General features: G+C 34.0%; 1 protein-coding gene across 1 annotated transcript; it reads right to left on the reverse strand.

Moving 5' to 3' along the window:
- Positions 1-1943: 1943 nt before the first annotated feature.
- On the reverse strand, positions 1944-18555 carry LOC149413630 (uncharacterized). The gene is made up of 3 exons (XM_089644521.1): positions 18444-18555; positions 7868-8562; positions 1944-2454 (listed from the first exon to the last, which is right to left on the reverse strand). Exons 2-3 carry the CDS (start codon positions 8548-8550, stop codon positions 1944-1946), a joined length of 1194 nt encoding a protein of 397 aa, XP_089500647.1. The 5' UTR covers positions 8551-8562; positions 18444-18555.
- Between the last annotated feature and the right edge of the window lie 965 nt (positions 18556-19520).

The raw sequence follows: 19520 nt of genomic DNA on the forward strand, positions 1-19520 counted from the left end.
GTTCTATTATATTAGGGTGTTTTTATTGTTAGCTGGATATATATGTTAAATGAATGAAATTAAGGAATAAAATCAATCGTCAATCTTAAACGCATTTAGATGATTCATCTGCCAACAATTAAACGGATTGACTTGTTATGTTCCGCTGATATTGTCGAGTTATGGTTCGAAGAAAGGCAGTTTGAAGTTGAAGAAAAAAAATTGCAAGTTAATCAATAATCTCTTAAGTGAGAACTTTAGTAAGAGACAATATAAACGTAATACTATCAGATAATACACAAAGCAGTTAAAATACCTGGATCAAAAACAAGAAATACAAAAGACTTCAAAAACATTGTCATATCAAACAACTTTACTTTGCATTTGGATGAATTAAGAGATTGTTTTGACTACGTGATTTCTATTTATGCATTACATATTATAATCTACCACAATATAATGTATTATATAAACAAAGTCGAAACTCATCAGAAAATAAATCATGAAATACATTCCTTACAAATTGCACAATCGATCTTATGATTAATTATCTTATTATTTTTTTTTTTTGATAAATTAATGTTTTTAAAGACAAGATTTTATTTATGCATAGCACAAAGGATAACAATTATTTTTATATTGAAAAAATCTCCTGATAAAAAATACATGACGCCAACGGGACTCGAACCCGTGTCCATTCAATTTCCGGTCGAAAGCTCTGACCACTGAGCTATGGGGGCTTATTTCTTATTTTTCTCGGGTAAGAAATAAGCCCCCATAGCTCAGTGGTCAGAGCTTTCGACCGGAAATCGAATGGACACGGGTTCGAGTCCCGTTGGCGTCATGTAATTTTTATCAGGAGATTTTTTCAATGTGGATGAGTGTTTCAGGCGAACAATTATTGCTTATAAAAATAATTATTAATTATCTTGCTGCAACTGTGTTTTTCAAAATTTTATTCATTGAGTGTACGTAAGTTGTTTTCAGATATTATAAAAATCGTACACAACTTTACTTTCCTGTATGTCCTGAATTATTAAATGGGATTGAATTGAAAATACTCACGCGGCAAACGTATTCGTTAATTATTTTTAGTGAAATAAACTGTAAACGTTGAATCAAAATGCTTAAATTGTGTTGAAAATAAAAATAAAATCTGCATTTAAAATGTATTCATATCCCAAATAAAGTATAAACAATATGTGGTAATTTTAAATAATATGTAGAAGGTGTAGGGTCTGTATTATTATTAAATACATAATTTGTTAGTATGGTAATGAAATCTGTAATTAATTTCTAATTTAAATTACACATTCACAATATTATAAACTGTTGTTTTTTCAAATAAAAAAGGTTACGATAATTTAATCAACACCATACAAAATGCAGTTAGTGAATATAGTACGCATAATTACTTATCTTTGTTTCTTGCAAATGAAAAAATATAAAAAAGCATCTTTTATAAGATAACAGACTTCCTTCATTAGTAATATCAGAATATACATTTCCTAACCTATGAAGGCAATATATTAATGAATTTTGTTCTGCGTAAGCGGCAGTATTGTAACAATAATATGGTGTTAAGAGTCGAGTTGGTCTACTAGGTGCATGATAATTTATCAAAGAGATTTGATCAGATTATAAAGATATCAAGACAAATTATTTGTTTTCGCCCGTACATAAGCAATATGAATATGAATAATGTAAGTTTGCAATATTGTTCAGCAATACCTTGCAAAAAGCAAATAAATTAATTAACGCCATCTATAAACACATTGATTATAACGAGCGTCGCGTTTAACAACAATTTAATTTTTCATTTTGAGATTTTACTCATTATTTCACTATAAAGAAAAATAGTTTTGAATATTTTTCACTTCATTTCTGTTTTTATTCCATGTAGATTGACGTTTTTTTTTACTGAATTATGAAATGTATCTATCTATTGTATTCTCATTAGTGTCTTAAGGCTTGACCTCACTAATCATGGTCTCCCTACTCAAGGACTCGTCGTCGATTAAATCATTGCCACCACGCAAACGGAGGACCAATTGAAGGGTCGATTGATTCTGGATATTGTAGTCGGGCAGGGTATGTCCATCTTCAAGTTGCTTGCCGTTGAAAATCAACCTTTGCTGAGCCGCAGGGATTCCTCCCTTGTCCTGAATCTTAGCCTTGACATTGTCAACAGTGTCTGAAGGCTCGACATTCAGGTTCATGATCCTCCCATCTATGGACCGGACGTAGATCTTCATACCAAGATGCAAGTGAAGGGTTGATTCCTTTTTGATATTGTAATCGGAGAGGGTTTGGTCGTCTTCCAACTGCTTGCCAGCGAAAATCAGCATTTGCTGGTTTAGAGGGATTCCTTCTTTGTCTCGAATTTTCACCTTCACGTTATCAATCGTATCAGATGGCTCCACCTCCAGGGTTATCGTCTTGCCAGTGAAAGTTTTCACGAAAATCTGCATGTTGTTTGTTGCCTGTGAAAAATATTTGAAAAAAATAATAATGAAAGAAGTCAAACAGTACAAATTGATCTAGGAAATCAAAACAAGATTTTGATACATGACCAAGAAAAATTTTGGTAAATAAAAGGGTGACCGTTAAAACAATAATTACGTTGATTATGTTCAAATTAAGGATATCTAGATGCGATGTCAAAAGAGGCATATTTGTATGGTTTATCGTCGATGATACTGCAAATCTGAGTAACCAACAATTGCAACACCGCGTAAGTGCTGAAGTTAAAAAAAAAATTAAATCCGGAAAATTAACTCTTTAACTCTACGTGTTAGTCATTTCGGTCTCGCGTATAACACGATTTAGTTATTAACCTTGTAGCTAAACAATTATGCAAGATATAACATAAAGAGGGAAATTATTTCTTCATGGCCTCCTGTGTGAAGTTAATATCCTGCGGGGAAACGGCGTGATGTTTAGTTACTTAAATTAGAAAAAATAGGCCTCTAAAGAATTCAATTTTAACGATTTTAGAGGGCCAATTTCGGGAGTTAATGATAATTATAAAAAAACCTAACATACTATGTAAATACAATTATATATGAATTAAAACACAAAACATGGTAAAAAAATGAGTTTTTGAGTTGGAATTTAAAATGAAAATACGGCCAATTTGTGTTCCAATGTATATAAGTCGGTCGTTTAAAAATTAAATTTAAACCCATCGATATGGTTTTGGTAATAATTTATATATTTTTTTTATTTTATATTTCATTACTTTGCAAAGTAAAAGAGGCAAGATTGTTTTTATAGTATTTACCTATTAAATCGTGTTTATCGATTTATGAATTGACTATGTTTTATAATTTAAAACAAAAATAAAGGTGCACAAATTCGTGCTACAATTTTAAATAAAATGATTAATTCTAGTTTTTTTCTTTATTTTGGCCTCAAATCCAAAATTTTCTTCAATAAAATTGTAAACTAGCGTCATTTTAATTTAATGAAAATAAATAACTGATCATAAATTATTCAGTATTCTCTACCACCATAAAATCATGTGTACCACTATTTACTCCTAAAAACACACATATCCAACTTAATTCTCATCAGAACTAATAGTCTCACTACAAAAAAAATACTTCACAAAAAATTCAAAGAAAATCGATCATACAAATTTCAGTGAAAGTAAGAAAAATGCAAAGATCTCTCTAAAATCTGTTATAAAACATATATAAATTCTATCGAAAACACAGCTTTAAACTCAAAAAATCTCTGGAAATTTATAAAAACAATAAACAACGACAAAAAACGGGAATCCTTCCTAGTTGGACAGTCAAAAGCGTAAAATGTAATCAATATTATAAAAAATAAATAAAATAAACAGCACAGACTCTCCTCCCGAAACGCATATGGACGACAAATACGCCAACAATACAAAATCTCTTTTCTGATTTTTTTAAAAATGTTTATGATGATGACACACTAGAAGAAAATATTCATTCATACACATTAAAAAAAAACATACATTTAACAGACTGCTACATCACCGAAGAATCTTGCAAAAAAAACAAAGTTCCTTAGACATTAACAAGTCTGCAGGCCCGGTCACCATCCCGCCAATTTTCCTAAAACAGTGCTCCTTCGTATTGTCTAAACCACTAAACATTTTATTTAACCACCTACGATCTTCTGGATATTTTCCCGTCTACTGGAAATCCAGCTATATTATTCCAATATTTAAAAAAGGTGACGAGACTCACATTTCAAACTATTGACTGTATATATGCATATAATCTGAATTACCCAAAATCTTTGAATCTTTAGTTCTGGAAGAAATATATCCCACACTAACAAAGGTAATAAATGACAAACAACATGGCTTCATTAGATGCAGATCAACTACAACAAATTTACTACTTTAAAACTAAGTTGACTGTATATACACTGATTTCTTGAAAGCTTTCGATAAAGTGTCTCACAAAGTACTGATCCAAAAACTTCATGCTATAGGAATCAGAGCAAACACGTTAAGCTGGTTATGTAGCTTCATATCTGGTAGAACTTTATTTGTTAAAATAAAATCTTTTTTATCTAAACCATTTTTGGTCCAATTTTAGTTATTGTTTTTATAAACTACATAGTCAAATGCTTTAAAAATGTCACTTTACTGCTATTCGTGGACGATATTAAATTATATGAAGAAATAACCTTCTTAAGCGACTGTCAAGTTCTTTAATCTAATATAGACAGCATGCTAAAAATAACAGGTGTTCACAAAACAATTTATATTGAAAAAAAAAAATTTTTGATCCTTTCCAGAAAAAACTTCACAATTTTTTGGCTATTCAATAAATGAAACAAATTTAGAAAGAGTAAAGGAAATTCGAGATTTGGCGTAATGATGGATGAGAAACTAGACTTTACGGTCCACATTCAACAATTTGTGGTTTTAAGGGTATTTAAACATTAGGATTTATATAAAAAACAATTAAAAACTTTGAATCTTTACAAATCATAAAATTATTGTTCATATCCCCCGTTAGAAGCCTGATAGAGAATAACTCCGTAGTTTGGTCGCTCTTCTACAATGTAAATATTCATAATGTGAAAGAATTTAAAGAAAATTTCTACGCTTCGTAAATTTTAAACTTAACACCCCTTTAGAACACATAAATTACCTGTCGTTAATGAATCTTATTACCTGTTTTTCCATCTGCACAGACGGTACGGTTGGTCTTCTAATAAATGTAATATCAATGGTAATGGAGTGTGAAATAGCTGATGTAAAATCTCTTTTCAGTATTTTACCATAATGCCCTCTGTGTGTAAGGTAGTAAAGTTGTTAATAAAATTGTGTGTTTTTTTAAGTGACCTTTACCGCCAGGTTAGTATGTTTTTTTTCTGTATCTGTTGGTAAATAATAAAATTAGATAGAGCCTAGGAACTCGTAAATAATTGTACAGCGCCCTTGACGCGATTTCTACAAACTATCCAATTATTTTTATTATTTTTAATGAAGTGAGTTAATTATCCGTGGTATTGTAACACAAATTAATATTTTGTTTTGTGCATTTTAAAAATTAATTATTATGAAACGCTTACAATCATAAATGATTAATGAATGTTCAAATAATACGTATATTTATTAAGACTTTTAGAAAAAGTTCAATATAAATAAAAATCGTTTTTGTTTATCTTGGACACTGTCTAGGTTATAAACCAAATCTTTAGAACTTTGTAATCTGGCTAAAATAAATTACAATCGATCTACAGAGCTGGCCCGTGAACGAGGAACAAGTGACCGCTAAAACGTGGTTAATACAATTGAACAAATTTCATCGCACCTTTTACAAAATATTAATCATCATTACAATCAACGTCGCGTCATGAAAAGTCAAATTTTCACTTTTTTATTACATGAATATTTATAATTTATTGCAGAAGGTATGCGTATGCAGGGCTCCATCGAAGCGAATATAACCACTCGGAAAGTGAGCGTACTGTAAAGGGCTCACAGATACTTAAAAAAAGTCCCACTGTTACATTTGGCAGCCACCTCTGGTCTGGAACCCCAAAATACTTGAAAAATCCCTTGACAGCCCATCTTCACAAAAGGATTGCAATCTTAAGAGCATAAGCGTCAGGTAGTAATAGTGTCCTTGTTCTACCGGTATAACAATGGAAGAGGCTACGAGGAACTAGCGTCACTAATCTCTTCGGCACCAGTGCATAGTCGGGAAACACGCCAAACGCGCGCACATTGACATTTGTGTGGAACTAATTGAAGGCCTCAGTGTTTCCTCCCTACTACAACGTGGGCCTCTTCAGGACCAATTTTAACTCCTTCCTCTCCTTAAAATAACCCTCCACGCAGCATCCCCAAAGGTGATATGGGCCCAAAAGGAAATTATTTGCGTATGGGCCTACTGTTTAGAGTTAATTGTAAAAAGGATAGTGCAATGTAATAGATAAAGAATTTTGTTTATCTTATTTTTTCAAATTCGAAATAATAAAATAAACAAAATATCAATTCCTAGATGGAATAAAAGCATAAAAGAAGTGAAAATATCCAATACTATTTTATAGTGAAATAATTCAATTAGTAAAATCTCAAATTAAAACATAGCGACGCTCGTTATATTCTATGTATTCATAGATGGCGTTAGTTAATTTTTTTAATTAAAATATGATGTTTGCAAGGCTTAGCAACGTTAAGATAAATAATTTTTTTCGCCCTTACATACGCAATATAAATATAATAATAGTTTTATCTGGAAAAACAATCAATTCTATCCCGAAAGGTATACAAATACAATATTGGATTGAATCATTGGTAGAATATTGTATTTGTATGCCTTTCCCGAAAGAATTAAGTTTGTTTTCCTATTGCTTACGTACGGGCGCAAACAAATAATTTGTCTTAATGTTGTAAAGCCAATACCTTGCAAAAAGCGAATACATTAATTGACGTAATCTATGAACAAGTAGAATATCACGAGCGTCGGGTTTATCCCTAACAACTCTCAAACGAAAAATTTAAAACATAAAAATCAGAATAAGATTTGATCACATCTAGGAATTGAACCCAGAACATCTTTCCTTCGACACCCAACCGTCTGGAGAATAAGGCATCCCTAGTCAGGACCGTTGAGAGTGAAAGGAGATTATGAAGGTTGGGAAGTACCTGGCTCTTCAGATCTGGTCACCAAATACGGCTAAAGCCATTTCAAGCAACTTTTCCGTTGTGAATTGTGGTATTTCGCCGGGGTGACTCTGAAAGTACCTACCATTCTGGAAATCGCCGCAAATATGCTATATATACAGAGTGTTGTGGGGTAACGTGCACAAACTTCGGGAGGTAATTCTACATGATAGTAGAAGTAAAAAAGATACAAAACTTTTTTTTCAAAATTCCATTAATTTTTTTCCTATCCAAAAATATTCTTCCATAGAAGTTCTTCCATAATTAAACTTTTTTACCGGAAAATTACCTTAAGACGTTGAAATTTCATCTCTGGATATATTTATCATTTTTAATCGTACTATATACATATTATTTTAAATGAATAAATTGTGAATTAACACAAATAGAATTTTATTTGCGCTGGGATATAAATATGTGACCTGCCATTTTGTAGTAAAGGATTGTAATCACTGAAACATTATATTCTTGTGAACAACGGCGAAAGAAATCAAAGCGTCAAAATACTTGTACCTGTTATTTTTACAATGTTAATGCGATAATAATAACAATAATGTATTTAGATATATAGTACTATAATTTAATATTATAACATAATAAATCATAAGAAATAATCATCATCGTCGCTTCAGCGTCAGAGTTATTTCCATCAGTTATTTTCAATAGTTGAAAATCGCCAAAGATAACGTCGTTGGCGTTGGATGCAATTATGATCATCAACCACGCCGAAGAAGGTCCAAGTGAAGAGTGGATTCCGTTTTGATATTACAGTCGGAGAGAGTACGTCCATTCACAAGTAAATGCTTTCCAGCAAACTTCAACCTCTGCTCTTGTGGGGGGACACTTTTCTTGCTATGGATCTTGGCCTTCACATTCTCAATGGTGTCTGAAGGCTGGACCTCAAGGGTCATGGTTTCCCAGCTTAGGGACTTGACGTAGATCTGCATACCACCACGTAGACGGAGGACCAAGTGAAGGGTGGATTCCTTCTGGATATTGTAGTCGGACAGGGTACGTCCATCTTCAAGTTGCTTGCCGGCGAAGATCAACCTTTGCTGATCCGGAGGAATTCCTTCCTTGTCCTGGATCTTAGCCTTGACATTGTCAATGGTATCTGAAGGCTCGACTTCCAGGGTGATGGTTTTGCCAGTTAGGGTCTTGACGAAGATTTGCATTCCACCACGCAGACGAAGGACCAAGTGGAGGGTCGATTCCTTTTGGATATTGTAATCAGAGAGGGTTCGGCCGTCTTCCAACTGCTTGCCAGCGAAAATCAGCCTCTGCTGATCTGGAGGGATTCCTTCTTTGTCTTGAATTTTCGCCTTCACGTTATCAATCGTATCAGAAGGCTCCACCTCCAGGGTTATCGTCTTGCCAGTCAAAGTTTTCACGAAAATCTGCATGTTGTTTGTTGCCTGTGAAAAATAATTGAAATAATTATTCAAATAAATTAGTACGAAAACCAATTAATCGAGGCAAAAACAACAAGATTTTGATCCATGACATAGAAAAATTGTGATACACAAAAGGGCAACCATTAAAATAATAATTACGTTGATTATTTTTAAATTTTGGATATCTAGAAGCAAAGTCAAAAGAGACTTATTTGTATGGTTTATCGTCGAAGATACTGAAAATCCGCGTAACCAACAATTTGTTCACTTTACTTAAACACTGCGAAAGTGCTCAAGTAAATTTAAAAAAAAAACAGAAAATTAACTACGTGTTACTCATTACGGTCCCGCGTATGACTCGATTTTTAGTTATTAATCTTGTAGCTATACAATTATACAAGATATAACACTTACGCGGTTTTAACCGAACAAAATATATTTAGAATCACACCAGATTACCAGATTTGCTACTTCCGCGTACATGAAACTTTTTTTTCACCCCAGTGTTTAAGTTCTATTTACCCGACAAATAAAAAAATAATACGTAGATAAAGTTATTTTACCAATTTATACACATTTTGTTCTTCACACATATGTAATTCACTTATTTAAGCTTAACTGGACTAGATGCAGTAATTTTTTTAACAACTACTAAGTAGGATTCTAAGAAAATAATTTAAAAAAAAAACTATTGCTTCACAAGATAGTCGTGAAGCTTTAGACGAGGAAGACACATTTTTAGATAATTATTATTTTTTTGGTAAACTAATGTTTAACACAAGATTTTTTATGCATAGCAAAAGGGTAACAATTATTTTACAAGCAATAATTATTCGCCTGAAACACTCATCCACATTGAAAAATTTCCTGATAAAAGATACATGACGCCAACGGGACTCGAACCCGTGTCCCTTCGATTTCCGGTCGGCAGCTCTGACCACTGAGCTATGGCGGCTTATCTCTTATCCGCGAAATAATTCAATATATAGGTACTAGTGTTTCATTCAACAATTACTGCTCGTTACATTTTTTCACCTGAAAACAACCAACTTTATTTTATATGAGAAAGGCATTGTAAGTGCTAACTCTCTCACTAGATGGCGTCGAGGCAAATTGTCTACATTTTTAGGTGAAATATTAGAACTTGATATAATAAAGTTGGTTGTTTTCAGGTGAAAAAATGTAACAAGCAGTAATTGTTGAGCTTTGGCCAACTCGTTTTTTTTTAATTAGCTGAATCTTTGAGCTTTATGTGGTTATTGTAATGATCTTCAAATATATTTCCCACTTTATCAGGACAGCATAAATCACTCTAATATTTCTTTAGTTTGAATATGGAAATATTTTCTCTATTGTAAGCATCATCAAACTACTTCCTGGAAGCCACTAGAAGCATTTATTCTTTGGCATCCTGCTCGTAAATACATATGTGTTAAAATATTATCATAAAAGGTATAAGCGGTATTTTATAATATTCTTACACACCAAAAATGCTAACTATATATATCTTGTTCAACTGACAAAACTCGTGGCAGCTTGCAAACCACATGCACGTGCAAGGGCGGATCCAGCTTTGGCGCCAGGGGGGGGTCACGTAGTCGTGGTCAAGTTTTTTTTTTTTTTTAAAGAAAGACAAACATTCCCGGGTTACGAATAACCCAACAATAACTCCTACCACCACCACAGAAAGCCGAAAATGCTTGCTTGTGTTGTGATGGAGGACTTAGGTCCGGTCAGTTACAGTTACAAGAAGTTATAATTTAATTTTGATAATAATATATACAAGAAAAAAGTAGGTATTGTTGGATATGGTAACACTAGGTATATCATTAAGATTGTCTTTTGCTCCGCAAGCCCGGGCGGCGTAGGCTCGTGTAATGTCAATTGTCAACCAATACAGTACAGATTACAATTATTAATCGTGTTCTTATTTCACCACAATATAACATGGTGTCAGGTGTGTCTTCAACATAGTATTGTGTGTAGGAATCTTGCAACTTTTTGAATTTCCTTTTCCTCGTGGTAGTTATTCGCCATCATATATAAAAGAAATGATTGCTTAAAACGTTTCCACTCGCCAACCATATCCGTAGCATTCTGCATTTGCAGAATTTGACTCGACATTATTATTGTAACACTTTGCTTGTCACGACAAAATAGACAAATAATAACAGCTTGTTGACCGTTATTTCTTTGCTTCCTGGTAAAGAATTTGAATCGTTCCACTGTAATATTCACTGTAGGTATGAAGTGTCTATCCAGTCTATCGAAGAGTAAAATAATGCCTTCCAGCGTGCTCTTCTCAATAGTGAGGCCGAATGAATTAAAAATTTGAACTCCTTTAGGACCAATCGTGTGCAGCAAATGTTATTAATAAATGTAAGTACTGTACTTCCATATTTAAGAGGAATATAAACGCTGGAAATATTTCGATTCTTGTGCTTTATAAATTTTAAAACCGAGCGCCTTGCACCGTCATATTTTGGCCTGATTTGCAAGAGGCAAGTAATTTGAAATAAATATTGTTGCCATGACGCGGTGCTTGCAATACGTAAGAAGCGCCCAGCGAGATCTCCGTTCGCCGATGCTTCCATACGCTTGTTAATACCTTATTACTTGGTGGATGAATACCGTCCATTCTATTTTCCCAGCAGCGGCCGAGCCGGCAGCGTAGTCAATATTATCGACAATCCTCAAACTATGGGGAACGCTAATAAAAGTAAATATTTATAAAATTTGAATTGATTTTATTTATTTACAATCCAAACAAAAATATTCTGAAAGTGAATTATTAATAGGTACATATAAATATTAATAAAAAGAAACTTGATTAAGTTAAATATAATATGTATATATATTAACAAAATGTAACTAATACGTTCTTTTACAAAACTAGGTATATGTACTTTTATCAAATTTACATACACTTTATCAAATTTCCACATCTAAAATTTTTGTAAAATTTATTTACAAATAATTTTTTTGGAAACAAATCAACAAACCAATCTCAATATGAGAAATGATGATGGAACAACTCACAGCTAGGTTTAAATATATTCTACAATAGATGCATCAATTTATGGATACATACACTTTAAAAAAAGGTTAAAATAAATAACTTGCATCTAGCTATTCTGAATTTATCCTAAAAGAGCATAATTAAAACAAATACAATAGATATCGCGGGTTCGAACCCCGGCAAACAAATCTCAGTATTAGACATTTTCAAGGAACAGCTCACAGCTACATATATTTAAAAATTATTTTTATAAAATATTAACTCTGATCTACCAATACTGAATTTAAGCATTATCAACCTAAAATTTCTCAAATGAAAATATTCTACATTAGATACATCAATTTATGGATACATAGACTTAAAAAAAAACGGTGAAAATAAATAACTTGCATCTAACTATGCTGAATTTATTCCAAAAAGAGCATAATTAAAACGAATACAATATATATTATTTTAAAACAAAAAGTAAAATTTCGACGGCCTCCATGGTAGAGGGGAAAGGCTGCCAGCTAGCGATCCGGAGATCGCGGGTTCAAACCCGGCAAACAAATATCAGTATTAGACATTATCAAGGAACTGCTCCCAGCTACATATATTAATAAAAAGAAACTTGATTAAGTGAAATATAATATGTACATATATATATATATTAACAAAATGTAACTAATACATACTTTTAAAAAACTAGGTATATGTATTTTTATCAAATTTACATACATCATACTAAAGGTCCCCATAAGGACGTCAACAACAGAAATTTTTAAGCATTTTGACGTTCCAAGTATACAGAAAATCTATGCCAAAAACATTCAGGTACACCACCTCAAAAATAATTCAGAAGTAAACACCTCACATACTTATAAAACCAGAGCCAAAGAAACAGAGATACAAAATATACCAAAGTGTAACTCTACTTTTGGACAAAAAAGTTCTAATTTTTTAGCAATAAAGGTATATAACAAACTCCCACTTAGTATCAAACAAATTAAAACCAAAAATCACTACATTAAGGACATTAAATCTTGGCTTAAGGAACTACCGGAAAAAGAACTCACTAGCCTATTAAAAACATCGTCGTAGAAGTTTCTGGAAAACCTTACCCAAAACATGAAGTCGAACCATAGAAGTCGCTGAAAAATTATTCAAAACCTAGTCCCCCTCAGCACAGGATCTCCTAGTGAGGAGGACTATAAAAATCTATATCAATTAATCATATAAATATATATAATTCTTATAAAAATGTTTAAAAAAATGTAATATAGTTACTAAATAAAAAAATAAAAATAAAATAAAAAAAAACGTATAGCTTCATCTTAATTAACAAAATCAATTTTTCGTTTACTTCTTCTCCCGAAACGCGTTATCACCTCATCTACTTCAATTGGTAAGTTTTTATGAACGTGGAGAAGTGCCAGTCCGGTTAGGCGTTCTTCAACCATTGAAGCTCTTAGCCACGATTTGATTCTTCGTAACGTAGAGAAAGATCTTTCCGCTGTCGCTACACTAACAGGTAGTGTAGCCATAATACATAAAAATTTTCTTACATTAGAATACATCTCAACGAAATGTGTCATAATAATATGAAAGGTGGCGGCCGAAGCGCGCGCCGGTGGCGGTGCGCGGTGACGCGGTAACATTCGAATTTTCGATGCGTTCGTTCCCGAATAATGCGTTTGCCGTCAAACAAAGTATTATATTAAATTAATTAAATATTGAAAGTACTTAAATAAAATTTATATTGTGACAAAAAATATATAAAAACATTATGTTTAACAATTTTAATTAGTGGTCCACCTAGGTCCTGGATGGGCCCAGGACCTAGGTAGTCATGACCCCCCCTGGGCTGGGGCCCAGGGGGGGGGTCATGACCACCGTGACCCCCCCCCTGGATCCGCCACTGTGCACGTGTACTAGTGTTTGAAATTAGATACAATATTGTATTTGTATGCCTTTTTGAGAGAATTGAGTTTTTATACCGACCAAACTATTTATTCATATTCGTATTGCATGTGTAGGTACGGGAGCAACAAATAATTCATTTTGATTTTTTAAAAGCATTACTTGAAAAAAGTGTATTTAATAAAATAATTAAATTAAAGCCATCTATAAACGCGTAAGTTATAACGTACGTAACGTTTAGCCTTAATGATAGAACGTCCAGCGTCCTGCCAGCAGGACTTTACGTACTACCGGTAGGACGTAAGTTTTTTGTTTATATGCGGCTTTGTAGGCCTGCTAGCAGGATGCCGTTAACTGCATTGCATAGTGCGTCTCTTTCTGATTCAGCGAGTTTTTGAATCGTATTTCTGCGATCAGTCTGGCCAAAATGGCGGCGAGTATAAGACGTGGGGTCCGCGTTCGCGTCAAAGCCACGTATTTCGACGAAAATGATGGCCTAAACACATGGAGTCGCAAACATTTTGGTGATAATTACGACATTAGTTATTGTTGGGGCACTGTAAAAAAGTTAGAAAACAATTATGCAAGGGTATATTGGGAAATTGACAAAAAAATATCAACCGTGCCCGTTGGAGTTCTAATTGCTGAAACCGAAAATGACAATTTAGTGGAAGCAAATACAAATGAAGAACATTGTAAGTACAAACTTTCTTATTTTATTCATAGGCTTACGTTTATAGTAAGCCTAGTATATTCCCATAGAAAAAATAGTACTTGGAGGTTGCTTGTTCGTTTCCATTATTTACGTGATTGACAATTTTTTTTTGACAGGCACAACATAAATTAACTTTGCTAAGTTTGACTTGTATGGGTATGTATGCGTATGTATTTGCGTGTCTGTGTGTGTGGGCGCGTGCTTGCCTGTGTGTCTGTGCCTGGGTGTGTGTGTATTAAAAATATTTTTATTATTTTTTAACTGATAAACTTTATTAATGTTTATAAGACAAGGTTTTTATGCATATCACAAAGGATTACAAATTATTATAAGCAATAATTATTAGCCAGAAACACCCATACAAATTGAAAAAATCTTCCGAGAAGATATAATAACTGCCGACGACGAAAAATAATAATATTTGACAATTCTAAGTATTCACCAATAAAATGTAGACATAATTTGTCGCGACGCTATCTAGTGGGGAATTTAGCAAGTAAAATTGCCTTCCCTACTATAATAAAGTATGTTGTTCTTAGGTGAAATAATAAAATAAGCAATAGTTGTTGAACGAAATATTTCTAATACATATTGAATAATTTGACGGGACAGGAGATAGGCCGGCGTAGCTCAATGGATCGATCACCTGACCGGAAATCAGGAGGGTGTGAGTACCGTCGCGACGCGTCGGCGGTTATTATTTCTTCTCGGAAGATTTTTTCAATTTGTATGGGTGTTTCTGGCTAATAATTATTGCTTATATTTATTTGGAAAATAATTTTAAGTTTAAATATATTGAGTACCTACACCCCTTTGCGTCTGTTGATCACTAATAATGGATTTTTTTTCAGCATCGTCTGAATCGGGTTCTTCTTCTTCGAGCGAAGATGACGAGACAAGTATTTCAGTACATCCGAATTCAAGTACAAGCAACGTAAATTCTGCTCGAAATACAACAGTTGCAAAGGGTGTTACCTGGACTTTTCATGAAGCAATACGTGTCGATCAACGACAACAAGGCTATTTCAAAGCTACCTTGCTAGTACCATTGGGGCCCGCACGAAGTATCAAGGATGCATTTTTCATGATATTTCCGAGAGAGAAGCTTAGTTACATAGTCCATTGCACCAACTATTCGTTTCCAGCAAGACAAAAACTGTTGAACGAGAAGGAATTATTAACTGTTTTTGGCATATTATATGCTATGACTCTTCAAGAACTTCCAGATCGACGATCCTATTGGAATACCACCTCTGATGGAATATATCCCCCTGCAAATTTTGGACAAAGATTTGGTATGAGCCGCCAAAGATTTGAGATCATTCTCATGGCATTGCGCTTCACACAATCCTCAGACCTTGATTTTTCTGATAAATGGCGTAACACTAGAACATTAGTAACGATGGTGAATGATAAACTAAAAGATACCATCCATCCTGGGTCAAAAATAACTGTAGATGAATCCATGTTCGCCTGGTATGGAAGGGGTGCGTACTTCAAAAACGGAATGCCAGCAGTTATGAAGATTAAAAGAAAACCAAAAGGAGTCGGTTGTGAAGTAAAAACAGCGTGTGATAGTGACACAAACATTATGATCAGAATGGAAATTAATGAGGGCAAAGAAGCAATGAGTACGAAGAAATGGCAAAGAGAATTTGGCGCAGGAACTGCAACTACTTTGAGATTGACAGAGCCATGGTATGGTTCTGGCAGAGTTATAGTTGGTGACTCTTGGTTTGCTTCAGTCAAAACAGCTGTGGAGTTATTCAAAGTTGGATTGTATTTTATTGGACTGGTAAAGACAGCACATAGTTTCTATCCTGTGTCTGAGATGGCAGCTCAGTGTCCTACGCATAAGGGGGCATCTGTTGTGAGTACAGCAGAAAAAGACTCTGTGCAGCTCACTGCCTGTGCCTGGAGAGACAAAAAGATTCATACATTTGTAGCCACTTGCGAAACGACACTGCCTGGCCTGCCATCACGCAAAAGAAGGTGGGACGATGAAGGAAATTTATTTTACCGAGAAGTCGATCGGCCTAAATTAGTCCAGCAATATTTTGACGGGGCTGCGGCTATCGATATTCACAATCACATTAGGCAGGATGGATTGGCATTGGAGAAAGCTTGGGGCACACAAAAATGGGAACATAGAATATATGCCTCAGTTCTGGGCATTATAGAAACGAATGCGTATTTGGTTTTTAATAATTTCTTTCGCTCCGAACATGATCAGGTGTCTCACAGGTGGTTTACTACCAACCTGGTATTAGCTCTAACTATTAATGACGATGATAACCTACAAGAGAATGAGCCGCCACCACACGAGAACATCGCTCACAGCGGAGAACACATTCTTGAGGCCCTGTCAAAATCAGATGACAGAAAGAGAGTTCAACGCAAATGTATAGTTTGCTCCAGAGTCAACAAAAAACAGCAGAAGGCGAGCTTTTTTTGCAAGACATGTGGTCCGCGATGTGTTTTATGCTCTCCACAGACAGGAAGAAACTGCTTCACCTACCATATCGCGAATGGAATTCCAGCATAATCCTTTTTTTAATTTTCTCAAAGTAAATACAATTTTCACTTACGTTTTTTTTTCTTCATTTTCTTGTTTATTTTCTACCCTGTTATATTAATAAGCGCCCATGTCTTATTTTATTATACCTTTTTTTAATTTTCTCAAAATAAATACAATTTTCACTTTCGTTTTTTTTTTCATTTTCTTGTTTATTTTCTACCCTGTTATGTTAATAAGCGCCCATATCTAATTTTATTAAATAAAATACAGAAAGTTTGTCACCTCTGCCTATTTTTAACATGCATAAAAGTCGAGTACTGCTAGAAGGACAGCCTCTTATATTCATACAAAAACCGCAAAAAATTGCGTACTGCTGGCAGGACGCACACTCGTCGAATTGTCCTTCCGGAAGCTCCTTCCGGCAGGACAAGGGTTTGGACGTTCTATCATTAACGTCTGTAATCGGACCACAACCGGCATGTCAACATGCGTCGGCGAATAATCTTGACAGCAATAAATTATGAAGAATGACATGATTTATCTATCACGTAGGTACATAAAAGTTATTCAATAGATCAGACTTCGAGAATATTTGGTAAATCAGATAAAACTTATCTTTTTATTAAATGATTGGTCTCGCAATTTATTGATAAACGATTAGCAAGATAATGAAAAAGTCTAATTTGGGAGACGGGTTTGGGAACCGCTGCCCCGTAAACCATATTGGGGAACCAACATCTCTGCCATAGGTCACCCCAAGTTGTTTGATATGTTTGGTGACTTAGCAGGGGTGCCCAGGATCATAATGTAGGTCTGGGCGGCGGATGAAACCGCCCTCCTACTGCTTGGCGGGCCAGATAGGAAGAAGCTCGTAGATAGATGCGTCCGTCACTCCTGCATACACTGATACCCGGATTTCTACCATCCCTCATACCCTTATTATTCCCGGAACTTAATTTTCATAAAATTATTCACCACACAGCATCCCTAAAGATGACATAAGTCCTGAGGGAACATATTTCTTCTGGGCCTCCTTTGTGGAGTTAATGTAATAAAAAAACGGCATTGAGATATTTGTGTCGGTATTATTTTAGTTTTCTACATACGATATTCTACAGGTAGATAGTTTATTATGTGCCCCTAAAAGCCCTTTACCACAGTCTATCTCGGCGATCACGCCTGCTCTTTTATGTAGGTAATTAATAAGCATATTTACTTCTTTAATTAAACTTACATCGATACGTTAATAAACAGTAAAAATCTATTTAACAATTACATCCAGTTCGCTGGAAATCACAAACCGCAAAACTTTTCCCCAAACGATCTATGATCCCTAGCAACGCCAGGTACACTACAGATTTTTGACTGCCTCTGTCTAAGTCTAACAAAATTTTATTTGATTTATTTGTGTTATTTGATAAATTACTCTTTTAAAATAATATACAGTATGGCGTGGCACATTCCAAAGTGGAAGATACTATCAGTATCGCCCTGGTATAAGACCACAATTCAGAATTTAAACGTTGCTTGAAATGGCTTTGGCCGTGTTTGGTGACCACGTCTGAATAGCCGAGTACTTCTCCACCTTCCACTTCGCACCTCCTTCCACTCCCTACTGCCTTCAGCCACACAACATACCGCAATTGGGGATGCCATAGATTCACTGGCTCCAGACGGTTGGGAGCAGTAAGAGGCTTTTTCAGTTTCACTTTTAAAAAGCATGTAAATGTTAAAAATATGTTGTCACTAACCTGTAATTCGGTTTGCTCACAATGTCACTTTTCCGCAGCTCTGAATACTCTCATACCTCACTTTTCAATTTCAGCAATAAACTAAGCGTCAGGTGACAGAGCTATCGATTAAATAGCTACAGAAAATAGATCAATAACGATATAAAAATAAAGATAACAATTTTTTTTTAAATCTCGATGGTATTGTTAAGAGGAACGGCTGCGCGACTTTCGTCATACAAAACTTAAATTCGGATTTTAGGCCAAAATACTTGACCAAATTGAATTTCTTTATTATTTAGTTATAGCAAATATCTAGCACGTATAAAATACGCCGTTAAAAAATTCAAGTTTCACGATTTAAGAGGCAAGTTTGACAAGTTTTTGAGAGTTAATGCTAATTATTAAAAAAAAAAATTTATCCTTCCTAAGTAAATACAATGTAAAGAAGGAGTTTTTGTGTTGGAATTTAAAATGTATACACGACAAATTTGTGTTACAATGTAAATCGGTCGTTTGAAAATTAAATTTACACCCATCAAAATGTTTTTTTTTAATACTTAATATTTTTAATTATATATTTTATTTTCATAGTAAAAAAGGCAAGATTGTTTTTTTTAATTATCATTAAATCAGAAATAATTGCCAACTTTTCCTTAAAATCGTAAATCGAACTTTTAACTGCTTATGTTTTATAATTTGAAACACAAATAAATAAAGAAGCACATACCTTTATTAGATTTTTGGTATTCACCCTTTGATTAAAATAATTATTTTTCATTTTGGTTGAGAATTTTGTCCTCAAATCCAAATTTAAGTTTTCTATGAAAAATCCGCGCTACCGTTCCTCTTTAGTGATATCTCTTTTTTACGCAGGCCTCACAATTTTTTTTTTTGGTTTTTATGGCTAAATCTTGCATTAATTAGACATTCGAAACGAACGACGATCGGTAAATGCACCCCAGATGTTTTCAACGAAATTCTCGGAAACTGGGCATGTTTGGACCCTAGCAAGTTTTTTTACTAAGCCCAGGGTAATTTATTATCCTGAACGTCGCTTTTTATTGCGAGCAGAATGCACCATTTCAACAATTACCA

The sequence above is a fragment of the Hesperophylax consimilis genome, chromosome 21, assembly GCF_061612785.1.
Source record: "Hesperophylax consimilis isolate HC1 chromosome 21, BYU_Hcon_1.0, whole genome shotgun sequence".
In the NCBI taxonomy this organism is placed as follows: Eukaryota; Metazoa; Arthropoda; class Insecta; order Trichoptera; family Limnephilidae; genus Hesperophylax; species Hesperophylax consimilis.